Here is a 21,694-nt window from a genome sequence, read left to right on the forward strand (position 1 = left end):
AACATTTCTACATAGTCTAATCCTTCAACAATTTGGCTTTCCTTTCCCTAATTTTCCTCGTCTATCTAACCCTGAAAGGATAATCTGGCCGAACCATTACCAATGTTTTTTCCCATCGTCGGCTCTTTTCACCTCAAAGACGCCGACCCCTTATACAAAAATGTCTTTCTATACGGACTTCCTTCCCCACCCCTTCAAAATCCAACGTATATAAACATAAAACAGTAATATCTCACTGGCACTCATAACACGACTCGTAAGAATGGCACAATTACACAGAAGACAAACACTTTGAGTGAGTAGATATACTTTGATTGAATATATAAAAATATATTTTGCATTGTATAAATTCACTTTTCCACATGTTAAATGTAAACAATGTTTGTAAATCCCAGGCCCTGAAGATGATCTCAATAAAGATCGAAACGTTGGCACGATAAAGAAAATGTTTTTCTAAAACCTACATCACACCAGACCGCATCTCACGATTTCTGAATAATCATCCACTAACGGTCACTAATCACCACACACTTCTTTTTAAGTATAAAGAACAATGTGGTGATGGATCTTGGTCAATGAGTCGAACATGTGTTGAAACTAACACTGCATCTATGCTAATAGGTTTATTATTATTATTATTATTATTATTATTTTTTATGTAAGTTCCTCAGTGAAGATGGTCTAATGCCGGAATGTGTTTGAGCAACTCAAAAAACCCACGAACATAGACGAACTCAAAGCTGGTTTCTATATTTAAAGAATATATTTTTTTTTAAATAAAGACATATTGTTTATAAATAACATTTATTTGCATTATGTACATAAAACTGATCATTACATAAAGGAAGTATTTTTTCTAGAATTTAACATTCGTAAAAGTTTTCTCAATATTATTCTGTCTTCTTCAAATGTTGATGTGGTGCGCAGATATTGTCTCACGCTAAACAGTTTCACGAAATATTGAATAATAAAATGATTTTATCACCCAGTGATCATATAAAATAAGAAATAGTTGAATCGTTTAATTTTAAACAATCTGATAGTTGTTTTTTGATGATTTTTTAAAACATAAATTTGAAAAAAAAGCAAATCTCACAATTTGTTTATTTTCAAGTGGTCCATTTGAATATGAATTAGTTCAAATAAATCTTATTTAATGAATAAAGATATGCACAGCATTTAATTTTAATAATTCTTTTCATTTCTTTCTTTCTCTTGCTTTCTTTTTTATATATACTATAGAAAAAATAATTCTATGTACAATTAAAAATAATTACACATTGCAAATGTATTGCACTCAAAATAACACATCTTTTTGTTTTAAAACTAAACTTTGTTTGCAGCATATTTGATGGTTTGACATCACAATACTTTTACCAGTAACTTACCTCCTAATATAACAGCCAATAGTGAAACTACATAAATATATATTATATTATCTATCAAATAAGTTATTCGACTATTAATATACTAATTTTTCTTTTAATCAGAAGATAATTAAAATTTACAATCTAAATGGCCTAGCCCAAAACTCAGTAGCTTTCTGGTAATTGCCAAGAGATCTTCAAACTTGCATATTCTTTTGGAAAAATGAATCATTTGGACGGTTAGATCGCAAGATGTAGTTCACAAATTTGGTAAACCGATACTTGTGGGCTTGGTAAAAAGCCTTTTTCATTTTGACGCACGCACATACATACTTCTCTCCAAATGATTTTACTATTTAGTATTAATGTGAATGTTTATACAATTTTTAAAAATTCGAACTCACATTTGAAGTTCAGCCCTTTTTAGATTTATTAGTAATACTGTCTTCGTCTTCAGAACTGTTGACTAATTTTTCATCTTTATTTAAACAGTCTTATACTTTCATTTTAATTAATGAGATGAATTGGGCAGTCTCAAGGAAAAGTTCAAGGTGTCAGTTCGGACTATAAGTATGCCGAATGTCTTGAGCTCTGTTCCAGAGCTGCCAATACGTCATGCTTCTGCCTGACGTACAGCCTGCCCTTTTTCCATGGGTTCTGCAGTTGCAGAGGTTTAAAGTCATCTCTTAGACACCTCTCCCGAGCACCGATCACAGCGACAAGACAAAAATTATGCAACTGTTCTGCTGGGTAAATAGGCCCATCTTTTCCTTTAAGGACAACAGCCATGTTTAATTGTTTAACTACGAGATCAACAACTTCCCGAGCAGTAGTTCTTGGGCTTACATGAAGCTTTAAACTAGTACCAGATGCCAGTCCAGTTTCATAAGCTGCATATACCTAAGGGTGGAAAATATTGTCTTTCAGTAAAGCTGTTTGTTTTATTTATTTACCAAATGAAAATGAACATTAAATACAGTTTATAACATTTACCTGTAAAATACCTGGTGATGGTGCTGGTACAGTTGTACCTTCTTCCCCTTCACTTTTGCTCTTGCTCACATTCACACCAGAGTCGTCAGAAGACAATGAATACAAACTTCCACTCCCATAGCTGCAAATATAAACTCTTTATTATTTATAAATTACTTTGATAGTGTTTTAATTACCTTTGTCGGACAGAAAGAGAGGGCGAAGTGGCAGCCGAACTACTAGTCCTATTTCGCGAATGGGCAGCCATGACGCGTGTATGAAGTGCTAAAGTGTCTTCAGACTTTGAAGGCGGAAGCCTCGGCTGTTCCAGCAGCACAGCTGTTAAACAATAACAAGTGAAAAAATATCTACAAAGATACACGGGTGAATTCATTTACCAGGTGGAGAAACCGGTTGGATGATAGGAGGTGGTTGAGCTCTCTGTACAGGTGGTGGAGTGCTCGATCCAGCTGAACTTAGTTGGTGCTCACTCCGTGAAAGTTCTGCAGTGGCAGCGCATAACAACCTTGTAACACCAGGTCCTGGCCATGATCCTCTTGATTTGACATTTTTTGTTTCTGGTGGAAGTAACAGCTAAGAAGAAAATTTATAAATTATTTTTTCAATATTGTTAACGATTCTTTTCATGCAAAGTTGTGCATACAACAACGATACTAAATTTATTTTAGTACAACAGTATCCTGTGCCGTGAGGAATTATGGAATTTGTTTTATGCGTGGTTTGAATTCCATAGTTTTTACCATTTTCACACCTTAAAAAACGTATCTAAGCTGCTTTGAAGTAAAAATGAAATAAACACACACACACACACAAAAAGAAAAAACATACACACACACATTATGGCGATATGTCAGTCACATCTGAATATTGCAAGAAGTAGGTAGATTTAGATTTTTTTTGGGAGGTATAATTTTTATAAATTTGCCTGTGTTGGTTTTGCCACATTTTCTTTCTTTTCCTTTATATCAACTGCACAAGGTGAAACTTCAATTCCGTCTTGACTTTTCCTTTTACCCAAAGTTGACTTTTGCTGTGAAGATCTGCAAGAATTTTCAGATTTTTCCCTTTCTTGTGAAAAATATGTTCCATGTGATTCTTTGCGATTCACAATGGAGGTTTTACTGGGATTTTTAACACTTTTACTTTTGTAGACAGTCAGCTCTTCTTTGATCCTCGGTTTGTATTCTAATTGATCTAATGACATGTGTTTCTGGCAAATTTTTTTCACTGAACTTCTCAACTGGTCTTTTTCGGCTTGGCTCATTTGTCTTGAAGAAGCCGGGTTTTCTTTGTTTTGCGGTTTAACCTTCAATTCACCCAGGGCTGACTTCTCAGCCGGCTTAATTTTCTTTTCTTTCGTATTATCTTTCCTGTTTTCAGTTTTTCTAAAAGATGTTTCCCTGTTGTGATTTTCTAAAGAAACTGAGGCTTTACTTGATGCATTATTCAATTTTTTAACAGTGCTTAAACTTTTTTGATCTCTCCGAGGATTTTTCTGTATAAATGTTTTATCATTATCTTTATCTTTTATTTTGTTTTGGATTGGTTCTAATTTTTTACTTGATACATTGGAGCTCATAGTTGCAAATCTTCTAACAGATTCTTGGAAGTTATTCAATGATTTTTCATTTTCGTGTGAATCATGATCAACCTTATCTCTTGTTTCTTCAAAGTGTGTTTTATCTTTTATTACTAAAGATGAGCCTACAGCTTTTTCATATTTGTTGATATTACTTTCACCAATATCATCATGTTTAGACTCATTCTCACATTCTTTATTTCTATTGTTTTCAATTACATTAGAATCTCTTACATCATCATAGGTAGTTTTGCAAATTCGTTCATTTTCAGCTTTTATTTTATTTGTATCTTTTTCATTTTGTTTTTCAACTCCATCTTGTTCAATTTCTGCCACATTTAAATGCTTTGTTTCACAAGGTTCAACTTGTGTTTCAATGACTTGTGTTACATGGTTTTCCTGATCTTTTTCATCCCTTAAATTTTTTTTGTCATCTTGTTTTAAAGGGTTAATTTTAAAAGTCAATCTCATCGGCGGTTTTGGCTTATATTCAATAGGCTCCTTCATGCTCTGGCTTCTGTTCAACAACTGCGGATTCAGGCTGTTCCTTCTCAGATATTTTCTATGATAAGGATGCTCATCAATTATTGGCTTTGTTTGCTCTTCAAGGTAGTCTGGGATAGTTTGGTATTCGTCTTCAACTGAATCTTGGCTGAATCCTAAATTTATCTCTCCGAGTGTCTCTTTATCGTCAAACGATCTCATGCATGGGTTGCCTTCTTCATGTATAATTGACATAGTCCTCTGTAACATTTGAATCATGCTCTTTCCGGTGGCAGGCACTGATGAAGCTTCTCTATCAAATTCTTCTTGACTTTTGATGCAATAAAGACTGAGATTGCCCCAATCTATCTGTTGGTGAGAATAATGCATTTATTTGTTTTAAAATTATTAAAATTGTACAGTGTTATCTTTTAAAATGTGGACAATTTGTAAATTAATCTTACCCCGTTGTGAGAAGTGATGCTCTCATGAGATCTTTTAGGATGCAGAGCCAACAGATGGCGGATGATGTTGGTCGGTGTTTGGCTGACTTTATCTCTCGCAAATGCTAAAACATCTAACAACCACCGTGCTTGCTTCCAAGCTGCGTTAAGCTGGGTTTGAAGCGCTTCGAGCCTTGAGAGTCTTTCTTTTGCTGCGCTGACTTCAGAACTTGAAAATGCCTGTTGAAATGTTTTCATTTTTTTTTATCACGATTTGAACCATTGCTAAAAAGACAATTGAAAATACAAACCTCTCTATGGCTATGTTGAGCCAGAGCAGTGTCCAATTCGATTATGCAGCTTAATCTTGAATAACGAGCAACCAGCTGTTTATGGTAGGTACCCAAATGTACCATTTCGAAAACCTATGCAACGATGAATATTCTAGTCACTAGGAAAATAAAAGTTTAAAAAAAATTGTATACCTGTACGGGTAAAGGGATGAGATCAGGGCGTTGAAGTAGAATTTCTCCTTGCCCAGGGGCTGAACAGGCCGCTTCAGGTGGAGGCACCACAATTAACAGGCTGACTTCGTTGCTCACTTCGACGACTTCTGCATCGTACAATCTATGGTTCTGAGACTGATCTTCTGACACTTGCATGTATGTCAAAAGACGGTTGATAGTCGCAGCAACCTGCTCCACAAAAGTTTTTTGCTGTTCGGTTTCTGGGTGCAATGAATCAGTAGAGCCATTTTTGCTGGTAAGGCATTCCCATTCCTCTCTAGAAATTTATATTAATTATATTTTGTAGTGTTGTTATTAAATCAAATTATCAACTTACGCAGTGATATGAGGATTGTCCCTAATTTTACAATGTGGAGGTACATTGGGGGCTTTTGCAGGAACCAATACTTGAAGGAGATCAACGGAACTTCTCATTTTTAGGTAACCTAAGTAAAGACCTCTTGGAAGTCTTATGCTACTGACTTGGTGATAGGTAATTTGGTCCTGTTGAAAAACTTTAATTTAATAAACAGTTATTGTAAGTTTTTCTTCGTACTTACAGATATGGAAGACATAAGTATGTCCCCAAGAGGAGCTTCTGTCGCTAAATTAAGAGTACGCTTTGTAAGCTTGCCAAGTGGAACCCATCTCGAATTGAGAACAGAAACACTTTTAGGAGATCGAATGTAATTTACTGTACTTATAACTATCGTGCCCTCTGTATCCCGTAACGGCTTGTGGTAAAGTTGGCCTAGATCCTGAACACTGAGAGCAGTCTGAAAAAAAAGACAAAGTGTCAACATATCTTTCATGATTTAAAACATTGTTTAACTAACCTGCATTTGTGCCGCGGCCTGGAGCAGTTTTATTCTAAAATGTATGGCAGGTGAGCTTAATGATTTTTCCATGTCTTGCCTCAGCCATTTGACATCGTCCCAAGTACACGAGACTTTTAAAAGCCAGTGAAAATCATGATAAATGGACCCTGGATAAGTTTCATCGACCTCAATAACTGGCAAAAAATCTTCATTTGTAACAAGCACCTTGTCCTCATGGTAGAACAAGCAAGAAAGATAAACTCCTCTGAAAAACAATTTAAGAAAATTTTATCTCTATCATAGAAAAAGACCAAGGTAATAAAATATTAAAAACAAATTTTTATATAAAAAAAGATAAGTAGAATTGATCCAGATAATTGATTAAGAAGATAAATGTAAGGTATATAATTATTAATGATATTCAAGATTTATTTGTTTTACATTATGGTTAGCAACTAACCGTCTTAAGTGTTTTTGAAATTTAGAAGCAGCTGTGAACAACTGTTTAATTGTGGTTTTTTTCCGCCTTTCACCAACTGCGGCATCTTGCAGGGCTTTAATGTCTGGCCGTCCTGTCCGCACTTCCCTGAAGAGCTTGTCCAACTGGGCTATCCCTTCAGCACACATCCTATCATCTCTTTTCACAACATCCCTCCAACCTTAAAATCAAAAGAAACAAAAAAAAAAAAAACCTAGAATTCATTTATGTCAGATCGGGCTAAATATTTCAACATACTCGAAGGTACGACAGACTGAGGAGTCGAAGGACGAGGATGACCCCAACCTTTCACATTCCCACAACACACCCTGAAATAGTATCGTTGACCATGGTTCAACTCGTCAATGTGACAGTCCTGCTGTTTTGGATCAAGAATGATTCGATATCCGCACAAGCTTTTAAATTCATCATCCTGACTCCATTCAACTGTAAAACAATCAAACACAAAATTACAATTTAGACCACACAATTTCACACTTTTAGGTTTTAGCACAGTGAGCTGAATATTTATGGGAAGAAATATCAGCACAAAACCACAAATAAAACTTTGAGCAATTTTCAAAAACTCATTTTTTTTGTTATTTACATAAGACCATTGTAAAATAATTGAAAAATTTGTATTTTTTAAAAAAATAAATCGCGTCATTATAATATTTCTAGTTAATATTCTTGTTTAAAGATATAAATTATATTCACTAATTTCATGGTCCGCTTGACCAATTAATATATTACAATTAATTAGGGTTTTTAGTTGAGATAAAAAAGTCAATGGCACGAGCGGGATTCGAACCCACGATCTTCGGCTAGATACGCCGCTGCTCTACCACTTGAGCTATCGTGACTTCGATCCACTCGGACACTAACTTCCCATCTCAACCCCACCTTTTGAATTTTCCCTCCTTTTTGCCAAGTGCCATTGATTTTTTTATCTCAACTAAAAACCTTAATTAATTGTAATATATTAATTGGTCAAGCGGACCACGAAATTAGTAAATTTAATGATTTAAAATGAAGTATACTTCACTAAAGCTCTCCGTGGCCATTTCATTTGTCGTCGAGAATCCAATCCGATTACACGACATTTGAAAAATGGCAAAAAGGAGGGAAAATTCAAAAGGTGCGGTTGAGATGGAAAGTTGGTGTCCGAGTGGATCGAGGTCACGATAGCTCAAGTGGTAGAGCAGCGGCGTATCTAGCCGAAGATCGTGGGTTCGAATCCCGCTCGTGCCATTGACTTTTTTATCTCAACTAAAAACCTTAATTAATTGTAATATAAATTACATATTCAATCAGTGAAAAATAAGAAGGAAAACATTTCTACTACATATTGTAATGTTTTTATTTATTTTTATAATTTATTTTTGTAAATTAAAATCTGAAAATCGTTTTGCTTTTTGGATTAATTTTTGTTTTCTTTTTGTACATTTGTTATAAAATTATTTCGCTATGCCTGGCATAGTTTAGAATCATGTAATGAATAACTCACTCCTGGTAAAAAAATTCAAGAACGAAAGAAATTGAAGGAAGACATTGCAGGGATGTCTACTGCACCCACCCAATTATTCTGACATTGCTCCTTCAGACCACTTTTGTGCAGACTTTTTTTATACATGGAAAGTCATAAAGACTTCCATTTCTCTTTTTTGCTGTTACATTAATGATACAAAAATACATAAAATATTGCTCCCATAGCCTTTATGCAAATGACTCCCAAATTTACCTATCCTTCCTGCATCCTGATTTACAGGCTGCAGTTGTAAGAATTCAAGAGATATTAAACTCAATTACCTCCTAGGGTATTAGCTTAACTTAAATAAGTCCCAGACTATTGTGTTTACAACCAGTTCTCTACTCCATTCCTTACCTCGTATCCTTCCATTTACAATTAACAATCACTCAATTTTTTTTTTCTATCTCACCATCAAGGACCTTGAGATTGTCCTTGGACATACCTTGCCCTGTAAGTAGCATTTCTCCCAGTTTTTCCTATGCTTCTTTTCCATCCTCCATCATTTTCGTCCATGTACCTTCTCCCATTTAGTATGTATAAACTCCTAGTTATCCCTTATTTCCATAATTATTGATGTACTGTGTATATGGGACTCACTGGGGAGCTTGAAGAGAAGCTTGTACATTTTATCTTTGGCTCCACAAGGAGGTCTGGTGTGACTGATCGGTACACCAACTTGAAAAAGTTGTACTCTTACTACCACAAGCGATGCTTCTTTGGCTTCTTCGTTCGCCCCTTCTGAAGGGGCTTCTTCCTGCTCTCTTTATCCCAGTCAGTTTTCTTCATCACTCTATCTGCCAAGTCCAATCCCTTTTCATCTTTAAGTATTTGATTACCCCTTGGCCTTAAAACTTGAGACTAAGATTAATTGTTTATTTTCGCATTATATGCATATATAATTTTGTTAATAAACATCTATTTATTGCCTTATCAAGGTTGAGTCTCTGTAAATACGTTGTATTCATAATTAATACAAGAGTACTTTGTGCCAAAATAAAGATTTATTTATTTAATGATAGTTTCAGTTTTCTTCAATAACAATGGTCAAAGCTGTAACACTCTTGTGTAACATTGAAACCCACAATTCAGATGGTTCCAGTAAGTAACCTAGGGCCAGTCCAACATATGTTCACTGACTTGCAGAGGAACATCCACCGACTTTATTCTTCATGTGATAGCATGCTATTTTTCATAGGATCAAAATTTGTTTAAATTTTTTGTGTGGTGTTTAGTGACCGTTACTTGGTGATTATTTGGAGGTCATGGGATGCGGTCTGGTGTGATGTAGATTTTAGAAAAACATTTTCTTTATCATGCCAATGTTTCGATCTTTAGTAAAAATCATCTTCAGGGCTTGGGATTTATAAACATTGTTTAAATTTCATAAATACATATAGGATGTGAAAAAAATTGAATTTATACAATCCTAGAACATTTTAGATTTAAAAAAATAATTATACAATGCTAGAAAATTTTGGATAAAAAAAAGAATTGATACATTGCTAGAAAATTTTAGATTCAATCAATGTATTTGTACTCACTCAAAGTGTTTGTTTTCCCTGTCACTGGCACTGAGTGTGCAAATACTTTGATTGAATCTAAAATTTTCTAGCATTGTATAAATTCAGTTTTTTGTAATCTAAAATTATCTAGCATTGCAAATATTCAGTTTTTAGCAAAAATTTTCTAGCATTGTGTAAATTCATTTTTTTAATCTAAAATTTTCTAGCATTGTATACATTCATTTCTTTTCCACATCTACATGTATTTGTAAAATTCAAACAATGTTTATCCCAGGCCCTGAAGATGATCTCAATAAAGATCGAACGTTGGCACGATAAAGAAAATGTTTTTCTAAAACCCACGTCACACCAGACCGCATCTCACGACCTTTAAATTTTTTCTTGAAATACTTTATATGGTGAGTCATTTATTGTAGTAGACTAAAAGTAACAAAATATTTATTTACGTTTAATTATCTAGGGTAGATTTAACAAAGCAATGCTTTGCTGATTTTATGTTGAGACCTTGAATAAAGTAAACGACATGTGTACGTTGTCAAAATATTTTATATAAGTTGATTAAATCGGAAATAAAGCCTTCTATAATGGAATGTTACAGTTCTTCAGTTTCCTATTGTTCTTCGCCGGTGATTTCAATTAGGGGGGCAAATCTTCGACGAGCTCCTTCCGGCCGAATAATTAACCCGTAGTTAACACGGGCTTAATTAACAGGAGGAGTTTGATTCAATATGGCAAAGTCAATATTTGACGTAGTGCCAGTCAGCAAACGTTGGTGGAAAACAGTTTTCTTGTGAAACCGGCTCGTTTTGCCGGTGAACAAACGATCACGGTAATTCGCCGACGCCGTGTAAAATTGGAATGTTCACGGGAACGTTTACGGGTTTTTGTTTTTGTTATATACTTACTTTTGTACTTTGTGCACGGGGGAGAATCAGGGCTTTCAGGCTCCTGGTACCTGACGTTGACCATGTGGCTACCGGTAACGTCCACGGCGGCCAGAGATGGTATATCCGGTGGTCCTTATTAAAAAAAAAGCACAATTAACAAATTTTAATAATAACGTTTAATACAAACGTAATGATATACGTTAAATGAGATGGAAAAAAGAATTTTTCTTACAGAAAACTTTGTTCATAAACTTGAAAAAACAACAACAATCCTTTCGTACTTTATTTTAAATATAAAGAGTTTGAACGGTTTCTAATTTGAATGCAGCATTAAAATATAAATGTGTAATCAAATCTTTTGTGATATAAATTGAAAAAAAGTTAAGTTGAAAAAATCCAAGTGGAAACCTCTGACATTTAAAATTAATGTATCAGATCAGGCTAATCACTATAATAATTAATATTTGAAAAATAAAAATTATTTTAAAAATCTTGGATACTACAAAAAACAAAAAACCCTGAAGATTATCGAATGACAAACATCTTAAAGTTCGTTGTTCGATTATCACTAACCAACTTCTGCATATTCTCGCTGGTTGAGTAGACATGGTCAATCAAAATGTCAAAACATTAATACCTAGTAGAACTAGAAGATAAAAAATCCATCCTTAAAAGAGCAAACGTATTTTAAATTCATAAAGGCAAGGCGGGTTTGGAGATGAGGCCTAGAATATTTACGAATCAACCCCTTTCCCGAGATCATGGCACAAAAGGTTCACGTCAACGTTGACAACGTGCTTGCACAACACACCTCCGTCTATTTTGAAAACATAAAGGAAAATATAAAAAACAACATGCTTCAACGCTCCACCAAAACTGTCGATAAAACACCACAAAATGGTGTTATTTTAGTGTGTGACTAAAACTAAATAGGAAAATGCTCGGAGGTTCGTAAAAACAAAGGTTCAAAGTCTGATGAAGGGGGGCGATTACGACAAATCAAAAGGAAAATTTTTAAGCTTTCATAAAACCAGTAAAGTAAACTCTCCTCAACTCTCCAATGTGGAGTCCGAATAGGCAACGTTAGTATAAAAATACTAATTTACGCAGACGATATTGTTATTTTGGCAGATACCCCGAATGGGCTACAAAATGATATTAAAATATTCGTATCATAATCCACCCAGTGGAACCTGACAGTTAAGCCAGAAACACACTTACCCGATGCAACCCTATGCGACGCTACCCGATGGCTTGCCACGTTGTAGTAGGGTGTGCACATCTATGCAACGCCAAGCGCACGCCACGTACAGTCAAACAGCGTGTATTAAAGTCGCAACGCCTCTTTCGATCTTAATGAATTATTTTGAGCAAAACCATGTAATAAATCGTTAATTAAATTTCATGAGTACAACAATGTAATAAATTGTTAGTTAAATTTAATTGTTTTAAATAAAATTATTCCGGTATTTTGATCAATTTTCTGCCTAACCATCATAATTAAATAATTTCTATAAAAACTTATGAATATTTGATCTCGTTTAATTTGGTTTATATTAAAATAAGAATAATATAACGACAAAATTACATATACATAGTTTGAAATAAACTACACAAAATATGAGTGTCCTGTTCTGATGCTACCCCACGAAAACGGTGTAATTTTATGAGCTAAACCATGAAATAAATTCTTAGTTAAATTTTATGAGCAAAACCGTGTCATAAATTGTTAGTTAAATTCATTATATCAAAAAATGGTATTCCGGTGTTTTGATCAATTTTGTACCAAACCATTAAAATTACTTTTTTTTTAAATAAAAACTAATGAATTTTTGATCTCGTTTTATTGGGTTTACATTAAAATAGGAATGTTATAATTGATATAACGACAAAATTACATATATTTAGTTTGAAATAAACTATAAAAAATATGAGTGTCCTGTTCTGACGCTACTCGACGGAAATGGTGTAATTTTATGAGCAAAACCATGAAATAAATTGTTAGTTAAATTTTATGAGCAAAACCGTGTCATAAATTGTTAGTTAAATTCATTATATCAAAAAATGATATTCGGATGTTTTGATCAATTTTCTACCAAACCATTAAAATTAATTTGTTAAAAATAAAAAATAATAATTTTTTGATCTGGGTTAATTTGGTTTGTATTAAAAATAAGTATGTTGTAATTAATATAACGACCATAATACATGTAGTTTGAATAAAAATCTGAGTGTCCGGTTCTTTTGTCTTCGACTGTACTCGATGCTACCCGACGAAAATCTGGACAGTGGGGATCACAGAGCGTAGAGTAGCGTTGCGTGGCATCGGGCAGATGTGCACGAGGGTAATACCATGCTATGGAAAAATGGACTTTGGAATTGCGTCGGGTAGCAACGGGTAGCGTAGCATGGCGTTGCATCGGGTGTGTTCCCCGCTTACGGTTGCTATGTGTCTACCGACAATATGAAGAAGTCGAGAAATTCCAAAGATTTTTTATTCCTTAATTATTTGTTCTTTCTAACCCTAGCCCAAACTACATGATTTATTTAGAAACGTCCATTGAGCTGATTTACGTATATACTTTAAAACTTCACTTATCATTTATTTCCAAAATTTTGAATTTCCCTTACATAAAATAGGCTAAAATAACTGCGATCGAAGTCATCAGGAATAAGACCGCCTGGTAGGCCCAACGGCTTACGCTCTTTCAAAGATTTGAAGCAACCTGTCCTTGCTGAAGGAACGGGATCGGGACGATTGCTTACTTCGGGTTCAGTCCTCGCTTAACTTTTCCTTATTTAAAGACTTGACTCACCCCCCAAACCTTACTTAATCAACAGAGAGAGAACCTAAATTCCCTTAGTCTATCAAACTTAAGATGGCTATTAAAAACCAGTTGCGAGGCCCTTATCTTGAACTCTGCACTGTGTTTGAGGGGCAAGGAGGGTTTATGCGCCCTTTGCAATTCTCAATCTGTGGAAACAACATTGCATTTTATGGCTGAATGTACAATATTGGGCGAGATCAGGTTGTTCCACTTGGGATCTTTACCCTCTCTAGAAACAATCTGTTAAATCTTTTGGATGGCTCAAATGCACGGGCGCTCACGCAGTACGTCCGCGCCAGGAAATATAGATTAGATCTAATTATGGAATTCAATTTTTGACCTCTCCAATTGACTCCAATTTCCTTTTTATATTATATGATTTTGTTATATTTGAGTTTTTGTCGCTTTACGATTAAGACTTTTCACTGTCTGTTTTTATTATAAGTTTTTTTCTATTATGTTTAATTTTTTTGTATGTGCTAGCATAAAGGAATAATGTTATAACCTCGCCTTTAATCCTTATCTCTTTATTATTACCACTACATTATTATTATTTTTTTCTTTTATTGTTTTTCTCGTAACGACCTCCGGCAGACGGATTGTGATCCATGCCTGTACTTTGCTAAATAATCATACTGCTATATTCGTAGAAAAAAAACAGTAAAAAAGATCAGACAGGAAACGAGAAATAGACGGACCAGGATGAAAGGAACTACGAAAATTTTACATTGAGGTGAACGTCCCCAAAAATATTTTTGAACTACTAATTCAAATGTAGTTGATAAGACCATTGCAAAAGTCATGATTGATTTTTATACTTAATAGACTCACTGGCGCGATCCCACTACTGCAAACCACGGGGACTTTAGGCTGCTGAGTTCCCCCCTGGCCCGGTTCGCCCCTCCTTAGCAACCTGGACATTTCCGGCTCCCCGGAAACAACCATGTTGATGATCAGCTTAGTGCGGACGCCTGGTCAACGTAGAAACACCCAACCACAGTGGTTCCCGGACTCAAACCATCCTCGAGACCCGACCTCCAAGTAGCTGGATTACAGGAGCACGCCACAACTCCCAGTCGTCCTTAACCATCCCTAACCATCCCTAAACATCCCTAAACTTAATAGACTAAGGCAGTATTTCTACACCTAAAAAGCTCTTCTGGAATATATTCAGTCGGACTTACTTGCTTGCGTAAAGCCCATTATCATGTTTGCCAGCCCTTTGGAACGCCTTTGCCAAAGGCTTTGGTTCCTCGTGTCTTGGCCGGCCAGTTCGCAGATCCTCTGGTCAGCTTCGCAGCTCAACTTGCGTAGATGACAGAGTAAACTTTCACCGCTTGAGACTTGAAAAGAAAATAGATTTTTACAAGCTTCTTAAAAAAAAAATAAAATAAAATAAACAAGTCTATATAAAAAAATCTAGCACTATTTTTGCTTTGAGCTTTGACGTTTCCTTCAACATTTTAAACTTTTAGCATGCATGTAAAAATGTACTAAAATTATTTTATGCTTGTTTACTTAAGTGTCTTTTTTTTCAACTTGGGTACTTACATTCGTTTCCTTCTTGAGCACCAAAAGCAATAAGCATTTTAATAAGTGTTTTATTATTGCTAAGAACAGCTATGTCCAGAGGTGAAAGTCCATCGCTGTTCACCCTAAAATAAACACAATTTTTCGATTAAACCTCTTAATTTTCTTTTCACAACTAATCTTCTTACTTACCCGTTGACATCGACGTCTGTTGATTCGAGAATAGTCTTTGCTTTGTCAACGTGGCCATGTTCGACGGCGGCAAACAATGCTGGAACAATAGAATCACCCGTTAACGCTCTGTTGAGACAGTGAAAATCAGATAGATTTGTAAAATTATCCCTTGGAAAAAGAAGTTCTTAAACGATTCAAAAGAATTGGTTACAAGTAATTCCCCGTTGATCTAATCGAACCTTGGCGAGAAAATGGGTCTCTAACCAATTCTCCATTCAATTGTTTTACACTCACAATTAGATTCTTTCCGTAGATAATTTTTTAAATAAGAGAAATTCTATAGAAGATCCGACTAAAATTTTGTTGATTTGTTCAATTATTTATGACTGTGACGATACGATGAGAAGAAAATCCAAAAATGAATGAATCATCAATCCACCATATCACATGACTGTTTTCTTTTTGTCATATTTTCATTCTTCCTCTGGTATCTATACATTACCTTTCACTGAAAAACGATCTAATATCTCCAAGAAGAGTACATGCAAATAAGAAAAATTACCTGTGAGGTGAATATCGATCGGCGGTATCTTTTTCTGTCTCTCCACTCGCCCTTGTTCCATACCACGGTTTGTCTCCACATTACTCTCTGATAAATAAAAAAAAAGAAAATAAAAATAAACGTAAATAAAACAAAACAGAATGCGAAATAAATATTAAAAAAAGAAGAAAAAACTAAAAAAGTGAAACGGCACTTAGATTAAAATTAAATAAAAATCGTAGCGTAATTACAATAAAATTCTTAGCAGAGAAGTCTTCTTTGGTTCTGTTTCGTTTGTAGTCGTGTTATATTAAAAATTCTAATAATAATTTTGATGTTATTCAAATATGAAAGTCAATTTTAACGAAATGAAATTCAACATGTTGGGTTTTCAAATAAAATCCTCTTAACTAAACAGTCTTTATGTAAAATTTAACCCAAAATCCCCTGAATTTATCCCTTTCAAGAAAAATAAAATATTTTAAACTATTTTTACACATCTCCGTATGAATTTCCATTAGGTTTCGGACAATATTTGTAATCTTTCAAGCGTCGTTTTTGACTAAATGTATTTTTGTCGTAAAAACTCAATAGTGTTGTGACATAAGGACTATAACCAGGGTGAGAAAAGATGCTAAGTAGATTTTATTAGGTTTCGTGATCCGCTTGGCCAAGTAAATTCTTTTCAATTAATTAAGATTTTGGTTGAGATAAAAAAGTCAGTGTCACGAGCGGGATTCGAACCCACGACCTTCGGCTCTCAAACCCACCTATTTGAATTTTCCCTCCTTTTTTATCTCAACCAAAACCTTAATTAATTGAAAAGAATTTCGTTGGTCAAACGGACCACGAAACCTAATAAAAAAGCAAAATGAAGTATACTTCACTAAAGCTCTCCGTGGCCATTTCATTTGTCGCCGAGAATCAAATAGATTACATATCATTTGAAAAATGACAAAAAGAGGGAAAATTTGAAAGGTTGTAGGTTGAGATGGGAGTTGATGTCCGAGTGGATCAGTCGCGATAGCTCAAGTGGTAAGAACAGCGTCATATTGAGCTGAAGGTCGTTGGTTCGAATCCCGCTCTTGACACTGACTTTTTTTTTATCTCAACCAAGACTTTACATAAAAAGATTAAGTAATTGGAAGAATTAATAAATTGTTTGAACTGGAACTAATCTTGTGATGTTCATCAATTCTCAAAACAAGTTATACTCCTTTAACCACCAATATAAAGAGATAGCGATCAAACATGATAAGATCGCATCAGTAAGAATCAATATTAAAAAAAAAAAAAAAAAAAAAATAGCGGTCGTTGGTGGATGCTAAACCCGACACAATCCAAAGTACTTATCAAAAGGGCATCTGGTAGATCCAAATTATACTTCGTCGCAAAATAGTTGGCTTTTCTCACTTTAACAGTTGTATGGTTGACAAATATTATACTTCTGGATAGGACGTGTTGGATACTTTGCTGCCTTTAATATTTAACCCTTCCACACGTGACTAAGTGTTCCTTGCTTAAACTTTTACTTAAACAACTGCACCCTCATTTTATTACAAAAAAGAACCTAATCTAAGTTTGTTGAGACTCAACTCAACACACCACAGAGGACCACCTCTCTAAAACTACTTTAAAAAGTTAATACAAACAAAAGGTAATACAAAAATACAACGTAACTTCAATGTCTTTTTTACAAAAAGCCACCATATATTATAAAAAAGTAATCCTACTACAAATTTGATTACATCAATGGAAAGAGCATTCAAAATTCTATGATCTTCAATTTTTTTGTAACGTTAAACAAACAAAATACAAACAAAATCACTTAGAAGATGAACTTGTACGAGTTTTCAGATTTATTGTCTAAATTTTGATAAGATTTTCTTAGCTATGTAAATGCTACGGAAATGTTGTCCTAGTAACGGTCATTAAACACTCACTTCATTTCTCAAAGGTGGGTTATCGCCAGTGTAAAATTGGCGTTTAATTGCTAAAAAAATATTTTTTTAAACCCGGATGGACTTTTTGCTATATGGGTATGGCTAAAAACGAAGTCAATTATGCTTTTGTCACATCTGTTGACGACCTCCATGAAAGGATTCGGAAATCCTGTGCTGTTACGATAGAAGAGAAGCAGGATAAACTCTTAAGAGGAGCAAAGTCTGCCAGGAAAAGCTGTCAGCCTTCTATTCCTCTCCAATTTAATTATTAGATGATTATTATTTTCTCTTATTTTCCATTTTGTACAAAAGAGACAGTTTTGTTCTTTGAATTATTTTCTTTTTTTAGGTTAGAAATTTTAAAATCTTAATGGATAATTTTTTGGACTATTTGTTATCGACAAATCAAATTTTTAGCAATGAAACGTACATTGTTCATTGACTATAACTGGCCTTTGTGAAATTGAATAGATTTGTTCACAGCGCATAGAGTAAGTCCAAATTTTCTGTAAAGTGATTTTGTGTTTATTTGCTTAATGTTACAATTTAAAAAATTGAATGTCAGAATTTTAAATGCACGTTCCATTGATGTAATCAAATTTGCAAGAAGATGACATTATTAGGGGCTAGCTACTAAACGGAGGCTGTAGATAAAAAAGTTGAAAGTTGAAATAAAACGAAAAGTGAAATATCCCGAAGACAGCTGCGAATCAGGCTTCCGGCAAATAGAGGCTTTTAAGTCAAATTTGACATGTAGGATAACCCCCTGAGGTACTGACCACTGTTCGCAGGACATCCTTTAAAAAATTCAAAGTTTATTACAGATAAAAACACTGCCTAAAAACTATTTATTATATTTATAAACATTGTATCAATGTTTATTATTTTGTCATGTCGTTTAAAGTAACATAAAGCTAAAATAACGATTCTGTTAATTCACGGATGACTTTGGACATCGGTAAAAAGATATTTCATCTTTCCACTTGGTGAGGAGTCTTTCTAATAAAAATAAAATAAAATTCACTTTTTAAAACTTTTCTCAATTTCCCACGTGCTGTTTTTCCGGTTTATTCCCTTTTCCGACAGATTCAATTAACGCCAAAATTGTTTTATTGGGTTAACCGTGGTGTTTTATTGAAGACGGCCCCACCGTAACTGACTCTTTCAACTTTATAAATGCCTCCAAATAAAAATATAATTCAATGACGAAGGCAATCTCGTTGATTCAAGGGTGCTCATCAACAGAATTGAAACGAATAAACCTGGTGGAAAAGCCTTCGAACTTGAATCAAAAGCACACAAAAATCCTCATATATTGTATTGCTTGAAGAACAACTTAAAATAATTTTTAATAATGCATCAAGCGTGATAAAATATTGAAACCTATAAATACATTTTTTCAAAATTGGTTTAATGTTTTTTAACACATACCTGGGCATAGTAATCGATATAGGCGTAATTCACCTACAAACACATATATTATCTTGAATATTTTACGTCCTGAAGGATTTTTTTAAAAGAGTAAAACACGAAATGTAATTTCTGATATGTAAAAAGACCTATTACTTATAATGCAGTATTTATAAAATATAGATAATAATCCGTTAGATTTTCGTGGTCCGATTAAGCAAATAACGTCTTTCAATTAATTAATCTTTCTGTAAGGTTTCGGTTGAGATAAAAATCCAGTGTCACGAGCGGGATTCGAACCCACGACCTTCGGCTAAATACGCCGCTGCTGTACCACTTGACCTCGATCCACTCGGACACAACTTCCCATCTCAACCCCACCTTTCTAATTTTCCCTCCTTTTTGTGGAAGAGCAGCCGCTTATTAGCCGAAGGTCGTGGGTTCGAATTCCGCTCGTGACACTGGCTTTTTTATCTCAGCCAATACTTTACATAAATGTGTGGTGAAGTGACCGTTAATCGATAATTATTCAGAAATCGTGAGATGCGGTCTGGTGTGATGTAGGTTTCAGAAAAACATTTTCTTTATCGTGCCAATGTTTCCATCTTTATTGAGATCATCTTCAGGGCTCAAAGTGCTTGTCTTCTGTGTAATTGTGCCATTCTTGCGTGTCGTGTTGAGAGCGCCCTGAACACTTTGAGCCCTGAAGATGATCTCAATAAAGATCGAAACGTTGGCACGACAAAGAAAATGTTTTTCTGAAACCTACATCACACCAAACCGCATCTCACGATTTCTGAATAACTTTGCATAAAAATTGATTAATAGATAATATACTGAAATTGAAATATTAAGATGTAACACGTTGGAGGATTGTTTAAAATTTGGGACGTTTTGACTTTGACACAGCGCCCTGTTACGCAGCCGCATTCCATCTCTCACAAGGAGAGATAGATCCGCTTGTTTAAATTCCTCGATGGACTTTTGAAACATGTTACACCCTTCGTCGACATCAGTAGTATTGCATTTCATTACAGCTAGACGCGACATATTACAAAGGCCGATCGGTGAATTAATTGAGATTCGTTGAAAAGCCCATACAATTTACGTACTTGAAGGGTTGACGGGATTGTCGTGGGAATGTGCTTGTAATAAATATAAATTAAAGTGATTTCAGAAACCTGATTATGTAAATTTAATCAGGGAGAATGAGAATCATTGAAATTCACATAAACTTTTAATTGGATTTGTTACTATGTATGTACAAAGAAAATTTTAAAAGTATGCAAGGTATTAAAAACTTGATAAATATACCACAGAATAAGTTAAATTCTGTCAGTATATTGTAATGTATATTTCTTAAAGAAGACATTTTCAAATTCCTTCTGCCCCACCCATTAATACAACCGTACATAACTATAATATTAAAATACTCACTGAATAAAGTTAAAAATGATTGGGAAAATCACTACAGGATAATTGATAAAATACAGTAAGAAAATTTTTAAAAACCCCGACGTCTAGGACGTTGCAACGAATATGAGAGTTAATAAATTACTTGATCTGGAACTCATCTTGTATAATTTTAAAGTACTTTTAAAAAGGGCATCTGGCAGATCCACATTATACTTCGTCGCAAAATGGTTGACTTTTCGCACTTTAACAGTTGCATTGTCAGACATTAATTAATATCCAGCTAAAGTAAAAAGTAGTAAATTTCAGTGAAATTCATAGATCTGATAAAACCTTATTTTCTCGAATAGAGAAGAAACTCCCATAGGTTGAAATTTGCCTATAAAATTAATTGTATGCCGTTATTTAGATTTATTGAAATTTTAGTTTTACATTTTTTCCTGTTCATAAAAACGCGAATAGTTCGTATCTATCTGCATATAAATATTAATTTCAATTAATTATTCTTTTTATGTAAGGTTTTGGTTAAGATAAAAAATTCAGTGTTACGAGTGGGATTCGAACCCACGACCTTCGGCTAGATACGCCGCTGCTCTACCACATGAACTATCGTGACCTCCATCCACTCGGACACTAACTTCCCATCTCAACCCCACCTTTTGAATTTTCCCTCCTTTTTTCCATTTTTCAAATGTCGTGTAATCTATTTGATTCTCGGCGACAAATGAAATGGCCACGGAGAGCTTTAGTGAAGATATACTTCTTTTACTTATTAAATATTAATCCATTTATGTTTTAGTGGTTGACCAAGTTACTTCTTTCAATTAATTATTCTTTTTATGTAAGGTTTTGGTTGAGATAAAAAATTCAGTGTCACGAGCGGGATTCGAACCCACGACCTTCGGCTAAATACACCGCTGCTCTAATTAAATATACTAATTATGAAAAAGCAAGACTTTACAAAGATTTTAACGAACAACAATTTAAATTACTGAAGCGATGAGGTTAAGGTTAGGGAGGATTAGGGAACGTCGTTTAACGTCGTGAACATAAGATAAGAACAATAATTATTACGGGATATTGAAAAATGGTACGAAATTCTCAAGAATCTGAATAGAGACCCGACAAATAAATTTAGCTATTTAGCTGCTTTGTTCGATGAATTTTCAACTAAATGGCAAATGCGAATAGGCACAAAGTTGACTAAAAATCTAAACGAGTCATTTTCAAAATTGCCCACCTTAAAA

The 21,694-nt window shown here is 34.3% G+C and overlaps 1 protein-coding gene across 3 annotated transcripts in view; it reads right to left on the reverse strand.

Moving 5' to 3' along the window:
• Window positions 1–1,051: 1,051 nt before the first annotated feature.
• The window catches only part of LOC106661788 (ankyrin repeat and fibronectin type-III domain-containing protein 1), a 118,339-nt gene continuing 97,696 nt past the window's right edge, over window positions 1,052–21,694 (reverse strand). For all 3 annotated transcript variants that reach the window (XM_014385428.2, XM_014385427.2, XM_014385425.2), the window contains 17 exons: window positions 15,703–15,789; window positions 15,159–15,237; window positions 14,988–15,091; window positions 14,621–14,779; window positions 10,627–10,740; window positions 6,926–7,114; window positions 6,650–6,848; window positions 6,208–6,454; window positions 5,932–6,147; window positions 5,709–5,875; window positions 5,351–5,648; window positions 5,177–5,290; window positions 4,887–5,105; window positions 2,738–2,933; window positions 2,537–2,678; window positions 2,361–2,481; window positions 1,052–2,267 (listed from right to left, as the gene is read on the reverse strand). In XM_014385428.2, the coding sequence (XP_014240914.1) occupies window positions 1,932–2,267; window positions 2,361–2,481; window positions 2,537–2,678; window positions 2,738–2,933; window positions 4,887–5,105; window positions 5,177–5,290; window positions 5,351–5,648; window positions 5,709–5,875; window positions 5,932–6,147; window positions 6,208–6,454; window positions 6,650–6,848; window positions 6,926–7,114; window positions 10,627–10,740; window positions 14,621–14,779; window positions 14,988–15,091; window positions 15,159–15,237; window positions 15,703–15,763 (2,961 nt within the window). In that variant the 5' untranslated portion in view covers window positions 15,764–15,789 and the 3' untranslated portion in view covers window positions 1,052–1,931. The remainder of the gene's footprint in view (window positions 2,268–2,360; window positions 2,482–2,536; window positions 2,679–2,737; window positions 2,934–4,886; window positions 5,106–5,176; window positions 5,291–5,350; window positions 5,649–5,708; window positions 5,876–5,931; window positions 6,148–6,207; window positions 6,455–6,649; window positions 6,849–6,925; window positions 7,115–10,626; window positions 10,741–14,620; window positions 14,780–14,987; window positions 15,092–15,158; window positions 15,238–15,702; window positions 15,790–21,694) is intronic.

This window comes from Cimex lectularius, unplaced genomic scaffold (genome assembly GCF_000648675.2).
Source record: "Cimex lectularius strain Harlan isolate CLEC.00 unplaced genomic scaffold, Clec_2.1 scaffold59, whole genome shotgun sequence".
NCBI classification, from domain to species: Eukaryota; Metazoa; Arthropoda; class Insecta; order Hemiptera; family Cimicidae; genus Cimex; species Cimex lectularius.